The sequence below is a fragment of the Monopterus albus genome, unplaced genomic scaffold (genome assembly GCF_001952655.1).
Source record: "Monopterus albus unplaced genomic scaffold, M_albus_1.0 scaffold14.1, whole genome shotgun sequence".
NCBI classification, from domain to species: domain Eukaryota; kingdom Metazoa; phylum Chordata; class Actinopteri; order Synbranchiformes; family Synbranchidae; genus Monopterus; species Monopterus albus.
The window spans coordinates 2,775,042-2,792,812 of NW_018127894.1; the positions used below are offsets into that span (position 1 = coordinate 2,775,042).

A 17,771-nucleotide genomic window follows, 5' to 3' on the forward strand; every position below is an offset into this window, starting at 1 on the left:
ATATGGTACAAAATCTCTTCACTGCTGGCATTTCAAAATTTTTCTCTTAACAACACAAGGTCACCGACAGGGCTGTGTTGCAATGAAAACAGGGGTTTTTGCTGGCCTCTGGGATGTGCTGCCTTGCACCAATAAGGAGAAATACATCTGCAAGCACCTGGCACTTGGGGTAGAACTAACCCCTGTCCCACCCACTTTTAAGCCTCTCAAGTGTGCAGACGCCTGGACATCAGTGGGCTCAAGAAACTACTGCTTTAAGGTAGCTGTACAGTCACAAGAAAAGAAAACACCCTCAGCTTAAAACATAAGTTCAAAGTTTTCAAGTCTATCTTAATAGAACACTAACATCCACTACCCATACCCACTCAGATTAATGGATGTTGCAGTCATTGCTCTTCTGTGAGACAATGAGTGCATTTAACATGGACATGACTATCCTGGTTATTGCAGTTTTTATCAGTCGCTTTGGTACAGTTCTTGACTCATTCTTGACATCTGCAAAACAGTAAGAGCATTTCTCAAAACTGTTCAAGTCACTTGTTCAAAATCTTTAGCTTTTCTCTCAAAAGTAAATACATATGTTAGTTCCAGTCTTTTGACCTGAATTAGTCTATGTAATTGAATTTGTTCTGTTTATTGAACTTACTTGTCTTGTGGTGAAGTTGTTTTCAGTGATGTCTGCAAACAAAAAGACCTGGTATGAAGCCAGAGATTACTGCAGGGCCATCGGAGGAGACCTGCTCAGCATCCACAGTGCTGCGGAGCTTCAAGTACTACCACAAAGGTATAGCATGACCTATCAAAGTACAAAATTTAAATAATAAAAACTGTCTCTAGCAGATGATAAAGGTTGGGTGCTGTCCAGCAGAGCAATAAAGGAAGGTTTCTTTTATATTTAAATCATAATAATAAAAGTTTGTCCATTATAGCTATAAAACAGCCTGGATTGGACTTAGTGCCCCTGACCCAACCACCGGTTATGTATGGAGTGATGGATCCCCAGTGAGTTAATAGTTTTCTGCTTCATTGACCATTTCTTGATGAGGAGACTCAATTAAACAGTCTATGAAACAATATAATTTGTTTGTATTGTTTGCTTTTGTTGCAGCTGAATTTCCAGCACTGGGAGGATGGAGAGCCAAACAATTTCAATAATGTGGAATCCTGTGCTGAAATCAACCTAGAAAAGCGGGACAGTAGTGGGTCATGGAACGATGTGCATTGTGAAACGTTCCATAATTGGATGTGCCAGATTCGTGCTGGTAAAACGACTGAATTAATTTATTTCAGTATTTTGTGATTATCAAGGTTTTGCCGAGCATGGGACTCTTGTGTAAAAATTTGTTGAACATTAAAAGGGGCATGTCATGCATACTTCCAGGTTTTTAATTTTTATTCCAGGGCTTTGCTGGCATATTTTTGTATAATTTTAAAAAAGCCCCCCTCCCAATTAACCCATTCAGTTCTGAGTGGCCAGTTTTCTGAAGCTGCCCCTTGAGGCTATGACAACAGCAGTTAGACTTTATGTCTTTTCCCATTCTTTATTTCAAATGTCAATTTCTCAAATAAATCCATACAAGTTCTAGGCCAAATCCAATATATACAAGTGAAACAATAAATGACTGGACAACCTTAGCAACAATGGCAACAGAAAAAACCGTTGTTTGTGGCTATGTACAAACGATGTGATGCCAGCTTGACGGGCAATTAAAGGTAACACTGCAAAACACAAAAGTATGACCTTCTAACTTTTAACTTCCCCTCAAGTTTTGCAACTTAGACCATGTATAACTCAGACTTGAAACGCATAAATCAAAGAAAAATCACAAAAACATGATATGTATACTTTAATTGAGCAAGCATTAGTTTCCATCATCTTCCTGGCACTTAGGAGCACACATTCTCAGATCGAAGCTACCAGCTACCACCTAAGTGCTCTATTCAGTATTCTGACTATAATTATGTTTTGTCCTTATAGGAGTGACTCCAAGTAGTCCCCCAGACACTGCCCCTCCCGGTAAGTGGGTCATTTCTCTACACAACCACACAAAAAATTTCAGAAATTCAGTTTTAGACCAAACCTTATTTTCTGCTGTATTGTTTAAATTTGGTGGAGAACCTCACCGATACTGAGTATTTCTGGCTTGACCAAAATAGTGGATCAGCCATCCAACTGACTGGATAAAAAGCTGATGAAAATCTGAACCTACACATATGCTGAAAGCATATTACATATTTCTAACATTTTTCAGTCTACAATAAAACCTCAGATGGGTGGCTAATATGGAATGGGACTCAGTACTATATTAACACTAGGACGATGCCCAATGAAGAAGCTCGTCACTTCTGCCAGCAGAGGCATGGTGACTTGGTAACTATCAGCAGTGAAGCTGAAAGTGTCTTTTTATGGAAACAGGTGAGCAGTGACATTTTTACCACATTACTTAAGCTCAGGACATGTTGGGATTTAAGTACTGATGGTTTTATCATATGCCTCTGTCTATGTGTGTAGATATCCAGAGGTTATGGGTCTTACTGGATAGGCCTAAACGTAGACCTTGATGGAACATTTTCGTAAGTATGAATTAAGTAATGAATAATGTATTAAAAACCTAAATAAAAGAAGTGAAAAAATGCAGGATATCAAAGTTATGTGAGGAGCTGAATGTGTTAAAATAAAATATAATTTTATTTGAAATTTTTAAAATAATACCTCATGTAAGGCTGTCCTAATACTAGTGAAACCACATTGTTACTCAGATATTTGTGTCCATTATAAACATTGTAAATTTTGTTACCCTAGATATAAATTATACCACAATTTAGCTCTATATTTCATGCCAAAGTCATTTGTGCATCTCGCCCACACATGGTATTATTATTATCACTGAAGAATAGTATTATAGACACACAGAAAGTTTCCACCATGAATGGGCTTTTCAAACTAAAGAAAAAAACAGAAGAGTCACTGGAGAGTTTAACTCTCAAACAATGCATGCTGGGAAGTCTGCTAGTTATCCTATCACCAAAAAAGTATAATTTCCCCATTCATTTTTTTTAGTTAATCAAACATTAATACATTGAGTTTGTCAGCTTTGCTGACCCCAAAGTGCTAGTAACATGTTTACAATGAGTATTGATAAGAGACTTGAAAAAAAACTGAGTTAGGCCCACTCATTATTTAGTAGTAAACTCCGTGTTAACATTCACAGTGTAGATGCTCCCCTTTGCTCACTAGCTAGAGTTTCTAATTTTGTGTTTCTAATTCTGCAATTTATTTCTGGTAAGGTAGCATAGAGTCAGTTTATCAGAACTTTTTTTAAACAGCTGCCTATCACAGTTAGTAAGGTTTATAAGAGCTGAGTTTGCCAGTCTGAAAACCAAAAAAAGGTGATAAAAATGAACTAAATGATGAGCTGACGGGGACTGCAGAACTGGGAAGCAGTTCTGTTTCTCATAACACATAACCTCTTTCACATTACACATAGTCATTTATAAAAAATTATTAATATAAATATATTGATTTGTGCAATTATGAAGCAGCTCAGTTGTTTCTTTGAATGAAATTTGGTTGACTTTGCTGCCTGGATTCAAGAGCGGAGATAATTTTGTTAAACTATTTTGCAATGCAACCATTTAGGGTACAACACTAAAAACAAGACAGAAATGAAAGCAAGACTGTGCAATGAATGTGCCTTTTAAACTTTCAATGGATAATCTCATGTTCCAAAAAGGTGGATGGATGGTTCTCCAGTAGTGTTTCAAAGGTGGGATGAAAATCAGCCAGAATTCCAGAACAATGATGAGAATTGTGCTGCCATGACTATCTCCATGGGTGAGTAATTTAAAATTAATTCATCTTCACTGGGATATATTGCATGTCGACTTGCCTGATATTGGATATTAAAGACTCATTTCATTTTTTTTGGTTTGGCTCATAGGGTTCTGGCATGATTATAACTGTGGCTTTGAGCACAGGTCCATTTGTAAACGCAGTGCCTCAATACCTGCCAATACCACTGTAGCACCAACAGTTCCTCCAAGAGGTGGCTGTCCACAAAGCTGGAAAAAATTTAACTCCAAGGTCAGAGACTATTCAACTATTTGTTATATATACGGTATACTGTATATTTCAGTTTTTGGTGAAATTGTCATGAATGTATAAATTCAATTATATGTTTATTACTGAGGTCATAGTTAAAGGTGGTGTTGTACTAGACTCCATTATATTCAGAGGTGTTCCTAATATTCCGACCCTCTCATGTACAGTATGTAGCTTGGGAAGACAAAAATATAGAGACAACCCCACCGCGCCAGGAACCACCACCACAGGGGGAAGCACTGAGCAAATTGCTACTTGGTACACCAAAACGAGGAGAAGAAGACTAATGTCAGCTGGGGCTACCTTCTATTGTAATGCATTTTGACAAAAAACAAAATATAAAAACAAAGCTTCGACTAGACAAGTCAACTGACGGGTCTCTCAACTAACAATTCAACTAGTCGACTTTTAGGGGGAAGCCCTACATTTATTCCCGTTATAGTAGTTTGAAGGCAAGAGAAACTAATTCACTGAGAAATTAGATGGAATTTCAGTCCGATGTAATGTCCTTTAAGCAGTGATCTATTTGTGGATAAAAATATATTTGTGCTATTTTTAGTATTACATGAAACCGCTGCTTTTTCACCCTACAGTGTTATATTATCAACAACACCCAGAAAGAGACATGGGAAGGAGCAAGGACACAATGCAGGGCGATGGGAGGAAATCTGGCCTCAATTCCCTTAAGACATGTACAAGGTGTGTTTTAAAAATATTTCAGAAAAATGTTATATTCCTTTCCATACTTAATAAAGCCTCATTATTGAAAGATTATACAAAATTAAAGTTGTTTGCTATAGCAATTACTTGCTGGGTTCATCAACATTTTCCTTCATCCAAAATATCTGTCAACAAGTGTAAAATTTTTATTTGGATGTATATACAGTATATAAAAGATTTTGAAACCTTTTATTTACAGACCTTCAGGCATTTATAATCTGCACAGTACAAACAAATGCTTAATAAAATGATGCTCACAGTCCAGAGTATTTATAATGACCAAAGGCTGTCAAAAGCTGATGAGCAATTTGTTCTTTTGCACAGACAGAGTGGGACAAAGTAAGAGCAAAAACCAGGATTAACATCAGTTTGACTTTATAAAATGGAGAGTGTTAGAAACAGTTAAAGGACTCATATTTTATTCAGATGTGGTTTTCCTCCTTCTGGATGCATTAGCATCTAAAGCTTATGTGCTTGTTTTTATAATTAGTGACCTAGAATGATTATGATTTTATCTTTTTTAAACAAATTTTAACTATTCAGTCATCCTTTTTCATCTCCAGTCAGTCCAGAATGCTGCCGCTCATTCATTGATAACGGCACGTAAACTTGATCATATAACATCCATGCTCGCTTTACTCCACTGGCTTCCGGTTCATTTTAGAATCGATTTTAAGGTGTTGCTTTTTGTTTTTAAAAACGCTAAAGCTGTTTAGTACCCCCTTCCTGGAAGATCTCTTAGGCTGCAACTTCGCATAGCAGTGGCTCGTGCCTCACAACAACTGTAAAGTTTTGTTCATTTTTTTACACTCCAAAAGCCTTTGCCATTATTAGATTTCCGCACTGACAACAATGGATGGTAATGATGGTAGACTGACAGAGACAGATGGTAATTTATTCAGATAATCCTGTGGACAAAAAATGACATGCAAAAAATAATATCACAATCTAAAATCACCCATATGTGTTACATTTTTAGTGTTTTTGTCTACTCAAATGGCCGAGGCACCAACTATAGACCTGTGGATTGGTTTGCATAATACACATGGCGGTTCATTTTACTGGACAGATGGACGACCAATGCGATACACTAACTGGGGATCTGAAGTAAGTGGATACTCATTTTTTTATTTCAAAGTTATGTGATGCACTACTAAAAAATTAGTACTGCACTACAGCTAAAGTTTTTTGTGTTTTTGTTATTTTTCATGAAAATATGCATTGTTGTTTCTCCATTGTTGCAGGGCCGCCTTCCAATGAGATTTGTACACCAAACTCGCTGGGTAACATGTTTAATTAACTTTACTCTATATGAGGCATAATTTTATCACTCATATGCTAAAACAATAAAAGTTATTTGACATCTTTATTCAATATCATGATTATAAGAACCTCCGCCGGGGGAGGGGTATTAGATGATGTTTGTTTGTTAAAAACATTACTCAAAAAGTAATGAACAAAGTTTGATGATTTTAATTTGGTTACAGGAATATTTTAAAGCCACTTTATTAAATTTTGCCACTTTTCTGGCAACAAAGTAGCCTAACCACCTAGACTGAGAATACGTCTTAAGTCTTTCAAGTCAAGTCAAGATTTTTATTTGCCATTTATGCATAAACAGACAGTCTAGGCTTATAGCAATTCTTGTGCAGCTCTCATTTAGAGTCAGGTAAGGAGTCAAAAGCCAGACAGAACACTTAGTCTTAAAATAAAAAGTTACATAAAGGCAACAAAAGTATTAAAAACCGCAATACACAAAAATAGGGTAATAGTATTTTCCCCAGTGAACTTCAAACATCACACTAAGTAATTCACATGGTGGAGTTGGATATGTCACTACACTTGGTGAGGGGTTATAACACACTAAAACATAGTTTATATTCAGGCTTGTTTCCATTGTTTGGTAGAGAATCTCCTGCTATTATTCAAGTACCCCAAGAGAACACTGTTGATGAGATGCTCTTACAAAAATACCTTGTGGAACATTTCTGTATTATTATTGCATGTCTAGTGAGGGGTTATATATTCTCACATTTCTCACATTTTCGTATTTGCCATCAGTCTTACTGCGGCAGGGAAAAAGCTGTTGTAAAGTCTAGTTCTGTGTGTGATGATACTGTCCACCCTGCTGTGCCTGAGGCTGTAGGTACAGTTTTTGTGTCTGAGCAGGGAGTGAGCTGGGTGACGTAGATCCCTGAGTACGTTCTCCACCCTTTTATGACAGCGTTGTGTGTACAGTGTGTCCATAGCAGGCAGTTCAGTCCCAGTGATCCTCTCTGCGGTCTTTATGACCCTTTGAAGAGCATTCCTCTCTGCCTGTGTGGTGTTACCATACCAGACTGTGATGCCAGTAGTGAGGTTGCTCTCTACCAGTCTTCTATAAGCCTGGGTGAGAGAGCGACGGTTCAACACAGCTTTTCTGAGCTGCCTGATCAAGTATAGTGGCTGTTGGGCTTTCTTCACTGTGGCAGCTGTGTTCAGTGACCAGCTCAGGTCAGATGTCACCTGCAGGCCCAGGAACTTGTGGCTGTCAGCCCTCTCCACCTCAGTCCCTTTTGATGGTCAGAGGCAGCAGAGGGGAGGGGTTCTTCCTGAAGTCTACTATTTGAAGTCTGTTCAAGTAATGCCAATTTAGAATTTGTTCTGACCTTTTCAGACACACGAGTACTCATTATCTGACCAAGCTAGTTTTATTAGCAGGCAGCCACATCTTGTTCTGAGAACAGCAGTCGATGTTCTAGCTCCACATTAAAGCTGTGTTTCCACTGTTGGAACTTAAAGAATGGTACAGCCCGTGTTTCCCTTAACTGTCACTCAGCGTAACCACACATATATTGAGATGGACTGTCCTACTTTGCTTCTCCACTGTATTTTTCACAGTGTCATCTCTGTTTAGAGGAGAGAGGGGCAACACACACACACACACACACACACACACACACAGCTGAGCAGAGGACATGAAGGATCACTCCGCAGTTCAACAATCAGCCAGTAATGAAGACTGTGTGAGCAGTTTATCAAACAGCTGTTGAAAAGAGAAGACCACAAACTTGCAGAAATGTGAGATCTCCGCCTCTTTGCTCACAATCACTGAAGCCCCCGTTTTAAAGAGGGCTGGGAACAGCACAGGGGAGGAGGGCGCACACATGCAAATCGCACACGTTAGGTTACAGTTGCTAGGCGACCAAAAAAGCTTTCCAGGAGGTGGTTAGCGGATATCACCTAGTGTTTCAAGCCGCAGACTTGGATGCACGATGTATCTATCTACACACCAGTGAAAAGCTCATTAGTTGTTTTGATGAGGAGGAGGAGACAGGCTGTAACAAAATAGAAGAGGGTGTGGGTTCACCAAAATCAGCTTCTCCTCCATTTTCTTTGTGCAAGTGAAAGCCCCTTTAACCCCAAATCAACGAGTAAATGTCTAGCATTTTTCTTGAATAACTTTCAAACTAATAATATCATTCCAAATCCACCAGTAGGTTTTCTTGGTCATGCAATCATATTATGAGGGTCAAGCTATGGTGGGAGTTATTTTATAGCTTAATAGTGAAACTGAGTTGCCCCTTGGTCAAGGTTGCACTCTGAGTGCTAAGAATACATTTTTGGTTTATTGATAAACATTATGACCTTGTTATTGTCCATTGCAGGATCGCTTCCGTTATGAAAGAATGCACCTGTACGATGAGGTAAAATTACTTTGATCATTTGATTGTAATGTGCAAAAATACATCCTGCTTTTATAATAACTTGGACTTTTGCATTTGGCACACAACCTTTGTCCAAACGTTTGATGAATTATATGCATCTGTATTGTTTCTAACATATTTTCTGACTTTGTATTTATCACAATTTTTGACATCCTGAAAATTCATTGCAGATGGATTTCCACCCTTACATTATTCGTCATATGCTGCCGGTAAAACCTTCTTTACACTGTATAGTGCAATACAACTTCATTTTCCATAACACTTATGATAACCACACAACCATGCCGGTCATATAACTGTAAGCATTGTAACAGCTGTTGTTGTAGTTCCTCTTTCAGCTGCTCTCCAATCTTTCGGGGCTCACTGCAATAGATCTCAATGATCCTCATACAGTACATGATTTGGTACAGGTTTTACTCTGGATGCCCTACCTGATGCAATGCTTCCATTTTATATGGCACTGGCATGTGTGGCAAACCATTGCCGCTTGCTCTCAACCTACCTATTCTTACTCTGTGCTTTACCAGGAAGGGTGTGCTGTGATGATTACTGATCCTAATATTGGCATTGGAAAATGGGCAAGAAGATCCTGCAATGACACCAATGGATATGTCTGTCTTAAAAATCTTGGTGAGCCTACCCTTTGGCTTTCTCTAAAATGCATTTCCTAAAGGTAGAATGATTTAATAGACAACGACTGTGCTAGTACAGTACAGTACAGTATGTAACCCCTATAGTATGTATTAATTTGTATTGGTTACACACTGTAGGGATTGTCAGGGTACATTTATGCAAAACCTTGTTAATCCAATATTGTCATTAAGCAGTCCTGCTCCATGATGCATCTATATTTCAACCTTTCTAAATCATCATTATCTCCAAACTAAGGCCGCAATCATTATTTTCATTATGAATTATAGCAAAAAGTAGATTCGTTTCTGATTAATTGTTTTGCCTGTAAAATGCCAGAGATTAGTGAAAAATGTTGTTATAATTTACCAGACAAATGCAACACTGCTTGTTATGTTTGACCAACAGTCCAAAATCCATTTTACCATCATGTGTGACAAAGAAAATCATCAAATCTTCATATCTGAAGATTATATGTCAATAACTGGTCAGTAATTGCACCATTAAGAATTAATTGCTTAAAAAATGTATTAACTGACAGTACAAAATACGAGGATGCGCAGTGATGCGCAGTGTTGACTGACAGAAAAGGTGCAATAGTTTGCTGTAGTACCTGATTACACCACCAGACGGTGCCTCTTGCTGTTTAATGGAGTGCGTGTTTGCTGACCACCCAATCTATAAAACAAACACACCTCCTTGCCACTTAAGAAAGAAATAAGCTTTCTGTGCTCACACTATTGCAGTTGTGTTAATGCACACTGTGGTATGAGGTTTCGATGGAGTTCTTTTCTGGTGGCTGTTCGTTGTAGCTAGTATCTGAGTCTTCATTAATGTGGGCTGGGAGCTGAGTGTACATTAGCCACAATGCTAACATCCAGGACATACATTACTCTACTTATAAATTTTATCAATCAGCAAAAAACTGATGAGCAGTAAAAGTGACACCACCCTGCTCTGAGTAGGCTATAAATGCTTTTGTTTTGTTTTTTTAACAACAGAACCCTAACCTTGAAAGAAATGAAAACACTAAATTGATCAAATTTCTCACTCTACAGACCCATCTCTCCCAGACTCCAGTGAACCAACAACTCCTACAGACTATATCAAAATGTTAAATGACTCTATCAAAGTTGTTTCACAAAACATGACCTGGGAAGCAGCCAGAAAAAACTGTGAAACTGATGGTGCCAACCTGGCTAGCCTGAGAAATGAGTGGTCAAAATTGTACGTTGAGCTGATGGCTTTGAATCTCCAAACTCCTCTGTGGATTGGACTAAACAAACTGCAGGTAGTGGGCACAAGGCACCTCAAACAGCACATAGCAAAATGCACAACGGTTTATGAAGCTAAATGTTTTGTCCATGTTTGTCCATGACATCTAGCATAAAATCCTAAAAGAGCAGTATTAAAGGTACCTTTGTATAGATTTCCTAAACTCACACTAGCCAGATTTTACAATATTAAACAAAACTTTCGGCTATGTTCAGTGTTAGCTAACTGTAAGAACAGGGAAGTAATCAGGTTTTTTTTTTTTTAAATCATCATTCAATGTAAAAATCCAAAAGATACTGAACGCAGTTTGTAATCTTTGCCTACAGACTAACGGATATTTCAGATATGTTGATGGCTGGCATATGACCTTATCTAACTGGGGTACAGCAGAACCAAGCATGAAAAGACCCTGTGTGTATGTGGACGTGGATGGAAAATGGAAGACCGCTGATTGCACTCAGAACATGTCAAGTATTTGTATGAAATCTACAGGTAGGGCTGATGTCAGTTTTAATAAACTCATACGTGAATCATCCTAAATTCCAACATGTTTGAATACATCCTGTTTGGAACACTGTATTAATATTAACACAATACTTGACACATTACTTACTGTTCAGTATGATTTATACTAACAGTCGTCAATTACTATTGCATTTAGTTTTCTTTCCTAGATTATTGTCAAACAGGTTCTCACTTCAATTAACTAGATATGAAAGCATGTACAAATTTTTTTTTTTTTGACCCCAGTGTCATCACACTCTGTCATTCACAGATATGGCACCAACAGAGTCAAGTGAATTCCCAGGAGTTTGCCCTGAAGATGGAGAAATGACCACATACACAAGGCAGAGTTACAGCTGGCTACCATACAAGGGTTACTGTTACCTGTTTCTCACAGAAAAGATTGAGTGGCCAGATGCATCTACCAGCTGTTCAAGACATGGTAAGGAACTGAGGAACAGTTTTAATGACAGCTCTATTCTGCTTCAACTAAACATAAGGTCTTTAACTAAAGACAAACTATCTGGTATTTGCATTACAAAGTTATAACAGGCTCATTTGCTTGCTTTGTTTACAAAGGTGGAACTCTTGCCAGTATTGAGAACCCCTCTGAGCAAGATTTCATTACAAAGAATGTGCAAATATTTCAAGAGAGCCACACGTCTTTTTGGATCGGCTTGTATAAAACTCACAAAGGTACGGTCACAATCTCTGCACAACAATTTGAAACACTAAAAAGATGAATGCTAAAGAACATGATGGATAGACCAGTCCATCCATCTTCAGCTAATTATACTAGCATAACCTTTACCAAAGGCATGATCACTCAGCCATGATTGGACCAAAACAGTCACATGACACAGGCAGTTGGAAGACAATTAAAATGTGCAATGTAATATTTACAAAATAGACAGTTTGCCCTAACTTTAAACTAAATAATAATTTCTTGATGTATATGTTAGTGTTAATTATTAAATGACAATTTTGTTTTCCAAATCTACTTGAATAACCTATAACCTCACACCTCATACAGTACATTATCTTTATTGTGACTAAGTGAAAGGATAGGACTGAATAACGTGGAGAGCATTTTGTAAAATATGAACCCAAAACCATATTAACTGGCCATATGGGGTAAGGGGAAGAAGCTGAAAACACAACATAACATGTCTGCTAATATGTTAGCAGACATGAACGTAAAGGCAGATGGAGAGTAACATCAGCACTTATAGTAGATGTGCTTCTGTAATATTCAGTCTCCTTTCTTAGCCCTGTTTAATCTTACCAAATCAGTGAAATATCATGCATCTTAGCTGCTCAGTACTCTACTTTGCCCACCAGCAAAGTTTGCTGACAATATTGTAGCACACCAAAACTACATGGGATTAAAACAGAACAAAAAATGGTGGTATGGGGAGAAACTGTTCTGAAACAGAGACTGAAACCATAATAACAAGCATCCACTGCCTCCTGTCACTGCAGGTGTAGCCTGTTGAGCTCTCAGTACATTACTAATGTAACTTCAATATTCCAAAATCTTGATACTGTATAACAAACTGAAAAAATGCTTCATATGGTACAAAAAAAAAAAAAAAAACTACTGAGAGGAAAAAAACGCTGTGAATTTCTCTTTGGCACCAGGCTTGTGGCAGTGGTTGGATAAAACAGTCATGGACTACGTTAACTGGGATGTAGATCAACCTGATATCAACCCTTATGGAGTGATACAAGTTTCAAATGGGAAATGGAATACAGGGAACCGGTGGCGTGATAGAGGATATGTCTGCAAAACACCCAAAGGTGAGGTCATCATTCTTATTAGTTCTTAAAAAAAGAGGCATGAATTAAAGTAATGCTTATGTGATAACAGAATGTCTAAAATGTCTAACAGTGCTGAAACTCACAAATCAATTACAAACATACTTATAAATGGATTTTGAGATATGCACTTAACTAAATGCAGTGCACCTTTATGCCTTTTAAAATGTTAATTTGAATGTTTTCCTTCCTTCTAGTATTATCAAAAGCACCACCAACAATTAGTAAGCTACACCTCTTCATCATTTTCATTTGACTCACAGTTATGATTCAGTTCTTTTGGCTGATCATCATCCATATGTTGTATCTTTGCAGTAAGTCCTACGAAGAAGCCTCAAACACGTGGCCACATAATTTTGCCAGCTGTGCTGGTCATTGCTGCAATTGTCATTGGGACAGTCATCATCATCTTCCTCTTCAAGAAGTCTGGCCGCCGCCTACCTATCCCTGAAAGGTTTACAACATTCGACAACCCGCTCTTCTTCAACAACGAGCGGGCCCAACCTGAGTAGATACTAATTAGTAGTAGATACTAATAATCTGGTAGCAAATGCAGAGGAGGAGAACCCTGGGTCTGGTATGTAAATACTAGCAGATGTTACTCAACGGATGCATGACCAATAATTTCATTTTCTGTTTCTGAACTACGTTTCTATGCAGTTGACAATAACTGGCTTTACAGAACAAAACAATTTAGGGTGTCTATACAAATCTGTATTTGTAATCATTTTGTAATTTGAAATTCTTTTTAATTGTATATTTTATAACAACTAAGCATTTGGTGACTGATTGAATGTGCAGGGCATCATTTTAATTCATACTTACACCATGCCTGTAAACTGTACTATTTTACTTTAAACTACTAAACCTATTAGGACTATTTTTGTATTTACTGCAGATTGCTCACTGTGTAAAATTGAAAGTTTAGTTGTATGATTAACCTGAAACAAGTCAAACATGAAACACTGAACAGCAGCCAATATAATATTATAGATGACAATTTATCATCTATAAATCCAGCAGGGAGAAAACACTTCTACACAATGTTTTACTTCATTTATCCAAATTTGTGCTAAATGTTACTTAACACAGCTTTAAGTTAAAGCAGAAATACCACACTGCAAAAATACTCATAAGTACCAAAAGTACTTCAAAAGCACCAAAGTAACGGCACATTCACAGTAATGTATATTATTGGGTTGTCCAAATGTTGCAGCCGGTAAAGGTGGAGCTAATGAACCATCTTATATACTTATAATGTGAATTACTATTGGATAGTTTGTGAATTTCCCACTGGGGATCAATAAAGTCTTATGATTATGCTGTAGTTTGTTTCATTAACTTGTTTCTGGGGAAAAAAGAATATATAATTAAGTTATCAAATAAATATAGACCTAACAATTGCCTCTAAAATGTAGTCGAAAATAAGCACTATTAGACCAAAATACAGATAGGCTACCGCAAATTTATACTTAATACCGTATTTGAGTAAACGTAGGCCTCCTTAGTAACGCTACTTTACACCACTAAGCAGAGGCACTCGGATACAGTAACAAACAGACAAAAGCTCAATAAGACTCACATTATTTGACGTCTACGTCCTTTGTTTCATGGAGGTGAAGTATTCACGTCATATAATGTCCCTGTGCACTTGTTGTATTAGCCGTTTCTGTTGTTGACAAAAATTCTCATCTTCTGTTGCCAAAGCTGCTAACTTTAGCTTAAAAGCACGTAATCACCAACACTAAAAAACAAACTCGCTATACTAACGTTAATTCCCCGGTTGTTTGCTTTAACATTAGACCTATTGATACGTTTAGCGTTTGTTGTCAGACCAATAACTGGCTTTAAAATTCATTTCAGACTTTTTTTTTTCCAGGGACTTCTCCAGTGACATTTTAAATTCAACTACCTTGCGTTTTCTTCCATCAAGCAAACGTAGATTAAGGTGCATTACCATTTTTGTCCACACACGCTGGATGACATTTACCAGCTACTATATTCCCGGGGGCGCTGTTACACAGGGTTGCAGATAATCAAGAGAGGTGAATTAATTGTACATACCGTATGTGTACTGTATGCAAAGATGTCCATATTATAAAACGATGGAAGAAGTACCTACTTAAGTAAAAGTAGCAATGCTACAGTGTAAAAAATACCCTATTACAAGTAAAAGGCTTTCATTCAAAATGTTACTTAAGTAAAAGTACAAAAGTATTAGCATAAATATACTTAAAGTACCAAAAGTAAAAGTATTCATTATGCTAAGTGGCACAGTTTACATTGATGTACATCTTATTATTTGCTCATAGTTAAATGTATTATTATGTAAATCACATGTAATGTAATTTTAACTACCTTATATGTTTATAATATGAATTACTGCTGGATAGCTTGTGAATTTCACACCATGGGTCAATAAATGATTTTATGATTATACTGTATTTTGTTTTGTTCAGAAAAGTAACTAGTAACCAAACTTATCAAATAAATGTAGTGAGTACAAAGTACAATATTTTTTCTCCAAAATGTATGAAGTAGCAGGAAATGAAAATACTCAAGTAAAGTACAGATACTTCAAATTTGCATTTAAGTACACAATTTGAGTAAATGTACTTAGTTGCTTTCACTTCTGGTATAAAGTATATTTTTAAGTGTATGTTCAGAAGCAGATAGCAGAAGCATACAGAGAATTAAGAGAAAACACACATGCAAGAAAGTTGTCCTGCTGCAGAACCCGCCAGGAAGTCTTTTGATGAGATCATGTTGGACAATAATATTAAGCCTCATCCCTTTACTATTTTGGTTTAGTTTCTGTCTACACCTAAATATTAACCTAATTGAAAGCCATGCCACTGTTTGACCAGTAGTGGTTGGTGAGGGTGCATGGAAACAAATGAATAATAATAATAACAATAAAAACAAATGTTACAAAGAGCAAAATGAAAAAATAAGAATGGGGGCAGGCAATATATTTTCTACCTTTTTTAGATTGTAGATTGCAGTATCTTTGCCTTGGTGACAAATATCCCAGGCTTCACACCCTCTGTTCCTTTCATAAATTTGTATAGCTGTATTATGATTGCATTTTGAAGGAACTTTCATGTCAAGGAATAATTTCAAGGGTTGCGATAAAGAGGTGCTGGCATCTTCAAAACAAATGTTACTTACATTCTTTGTTTTATATTTTAATGATTTTCAATAATAGAATGCATATTTGTCCCAATTAATTTCTGAATGCTGTACAAAACAAAAATAACCAAAATAATACATTTTGAAAGGAACAAGTTGATTCAGTCTCTTCATCTCAAAGCAATCATACACACTAGGTCAGGTGCTACCAAACAGTGCAACAGACTCTCTGGATTTTCTTACATTTACCCAACAAGGCAATTATGAAGTATGTACAAATGCATAGAGATTGTATTCAAGCTATATATGTTATAACAAGATGCATAGAGTATCCAGCATATAGCACAGGTCAGTGTCACCAAAAGATTATTCATGCTTCCAGTCAGAGTAAATGCCAGTTAATAAATATGCTTGAATACCATTTTAAAAAAGTAGGAAGCAAAGTACAACTTCCCTTTAGCATGTAGAAAAATAGTGTAATTTTCTATACCATTGTTTAAAACAAACTGTTGGCTTCTGTAGATACACGTCTGATTTTAAGTACATAGGGGCAGAGTAAGATGTGACACTGAAACACACAAGTCAGTTTTTCACACAGTTATTTGGCCATTGTAGAAACAAAAAACATAAAATGCACTCAATGTATGCAAACCCAGAACAGATGTCTAAATTATTTTATCATGTTTTCTCAGGATCACAAGTTAATTATTTCATAATGTCAGGATATTAAAGATGTTTTGTCATTATAGAAATGTATATATGTATTTGTTTTTATTTTCAGCATTGATTAATCTGCAAATCATTTTCTTAATAATATACTCATTTAGTGTGTAGAATGTCAATAATAACTAACTAAATAAATACATACATATCATGTCTTCAAATTTCTTGTTTTGTGTGACCAGTTGCCCAAAATAAAAAAATATACAATTAACAAAAGTAAAGGTGAAGCAGCAAATCCTCTAATGTTTGGCATTTTGGCAAAGATTTGCTAACTTTTCTATTGACTAACATATTATTCAGCTAATTGTTTCAGCTATATAGTGGGTTATAATGTTTTATCTTGGGAAAACAAGAATTTCTGGAGGTATCTCAAAAAGTATCATGTTATCACAAGTAAATAATTGTTTAATTATGAGATAACTGTGATCTTGGATTAAAAAAATAACACTGCAACTGTGACTTTTCCTTGCATGACCAATACCTCAACATAATATAAATTGGCAGCAATTTTGATAAACACATAATCCTTTTAGTTTTTTCAAGCAAAAATACCAAACATTTGCAGGCACTAGCTTTTCTTTGTCATATAAGATAGTAAATTGATTACAAAACAAGACATTGGTCATACAAAACAAGACATTTGATGATGTCACCTTGTGCTGTAGAAAATTGTAAATTTTCACTGCTTTCAAACATTTTATAGACAAAATGATCAACTGAGAAAACAACTGGCATACTGTATCAACCGATGATGGAAATACAGTAATTGTTAAATGCAGAACCTACTTTAGAACAGAATACTGCATCAGCAAACAAGTGCAGTTTAATCTCAAACAATATTTGTGCAAAAACACACAGAGCTATATGGATTATGGGAAATTAAGACAGACATAAACAAACCTTACAAGTAGTAAACTTTCTTTTGGTAAAGAAAGAGAAAGAAAGACAGTGTGTGTGTGTGTGTGTGTGTGTGTGTGTGTGGTAAGGGGTTAAATAACAAATGGCAAACCATTATGACTACAAAGATGACACACTCTGCCCCATCTATTAGTGCATTATATAACTTGAGCAGCATATAACCACACACCACCACGCAATAGAAACAACAGTCGCTAGGAGTCTCTGTGCCATTGTCTTGCATCTCTGTCTCTACCTCCATC

At 36.6% G+C, this 17,771-nt stretch overlaps 2 protein-coding genes across 3 annotated transcripts in view; one reads left to right on the forward strand and one right to left on the reverse strand.

Annotated features, from left to right (window-relative positions):
* LOC109955414 (macrophage mannose receptor 1-like) overlaps positions 1-14,345 on the forward strand; it is a 19,675-nt gene extending 5,330 nt beyond the window's left edge. Inside the window, exons 12-33 of the mRNA XM_020591552.1 lie at positions 6-259; positions 663-784; positions 930-1,002; positions 1,109-1,262; positions 1,979-2,017; positions 2,253-2,416; positions 2,513-2,574; positions 3,735-3,835; positions 3,942-4,084; positions 4,696-4,801; positions 5,802-5,929; positions 6,067-6,105; positions 8,470-8,508; positions 8,700-8,738; positions 9,057-9,159; positions 10,218-10,450; positions 10,761-10,926; positions 11,210-11,380; positions 11,518-11,634; positions 12,580-12,738; positions 12,954-12,980; positions 13,072-14,345. Of these exons, the coding sequence (XP_020447208.1) occupies positions 6-259; positions 663-784; positions 930-1,002; positions 1,109-1,262; positions 1,979-2,017; positions 2,253-2,416; positions 2,513-2,574; positions 3,735-3,835; positions 3,942-4,084; positions 4,696-4,801; positions 5,802-5,929; positions 6,067-6,105; positions 8,470-8,508; positions 8,700-8,738; positions 9,057-9,159; positions 10,218-10,450; positions 10,761-10,926; positions 11,210-11,380; positions 11,518-11,634; positions 12,580-12,738; positions 12,954-12,980; positions 13,072-13,268 (2,636 nt within the window). The 3' untranslated portion in view covers positions 13,269-14,345. The remainder of the gene's footprint in view (positions 1-5; positions 260-662; positions 785-929; positions 1,003-1,108; positions 1,263-1,978; positions 2,018-2,252; positions 2,417-2,512; positions 2,575-3,734; positions 3,836-3,941; positions 4,085-4,695; positions 4,802-5,801; positions 5,930-6,066; positions 6,106-8,469; positions 8,509-8,699; positions 8,739-9,056; positions 9,160-10,217; positions 10,451-10,760; positions 10,927-11,209; positions 11,381-11,517; positions 11,635-12,579; positions 12,739-12,953; positions 12,981-13,071) is intronic.
* LOC109955315 (MAM and LDL-receptor class A domain-containing protein 1) overlaps positions 1-14,933 on the reverse strand; it is an 81,874-nt gene extending 66,941 nt beyond the window's left edge. For both annotated transcript variants that reach the window (XM_020591349.1, XM_020591348.1), the window contains exon 1: positions 14,339-14,933. The gene's annotated coding sequence lies outside the window, so the exon portion shown is untranslated. The remainder of the gene's footprint in view (positions 1-14,338) is intronic.
* Between the last annotated feature and the right edge of the window lie 2,838 nt (positions 14,934-17,771).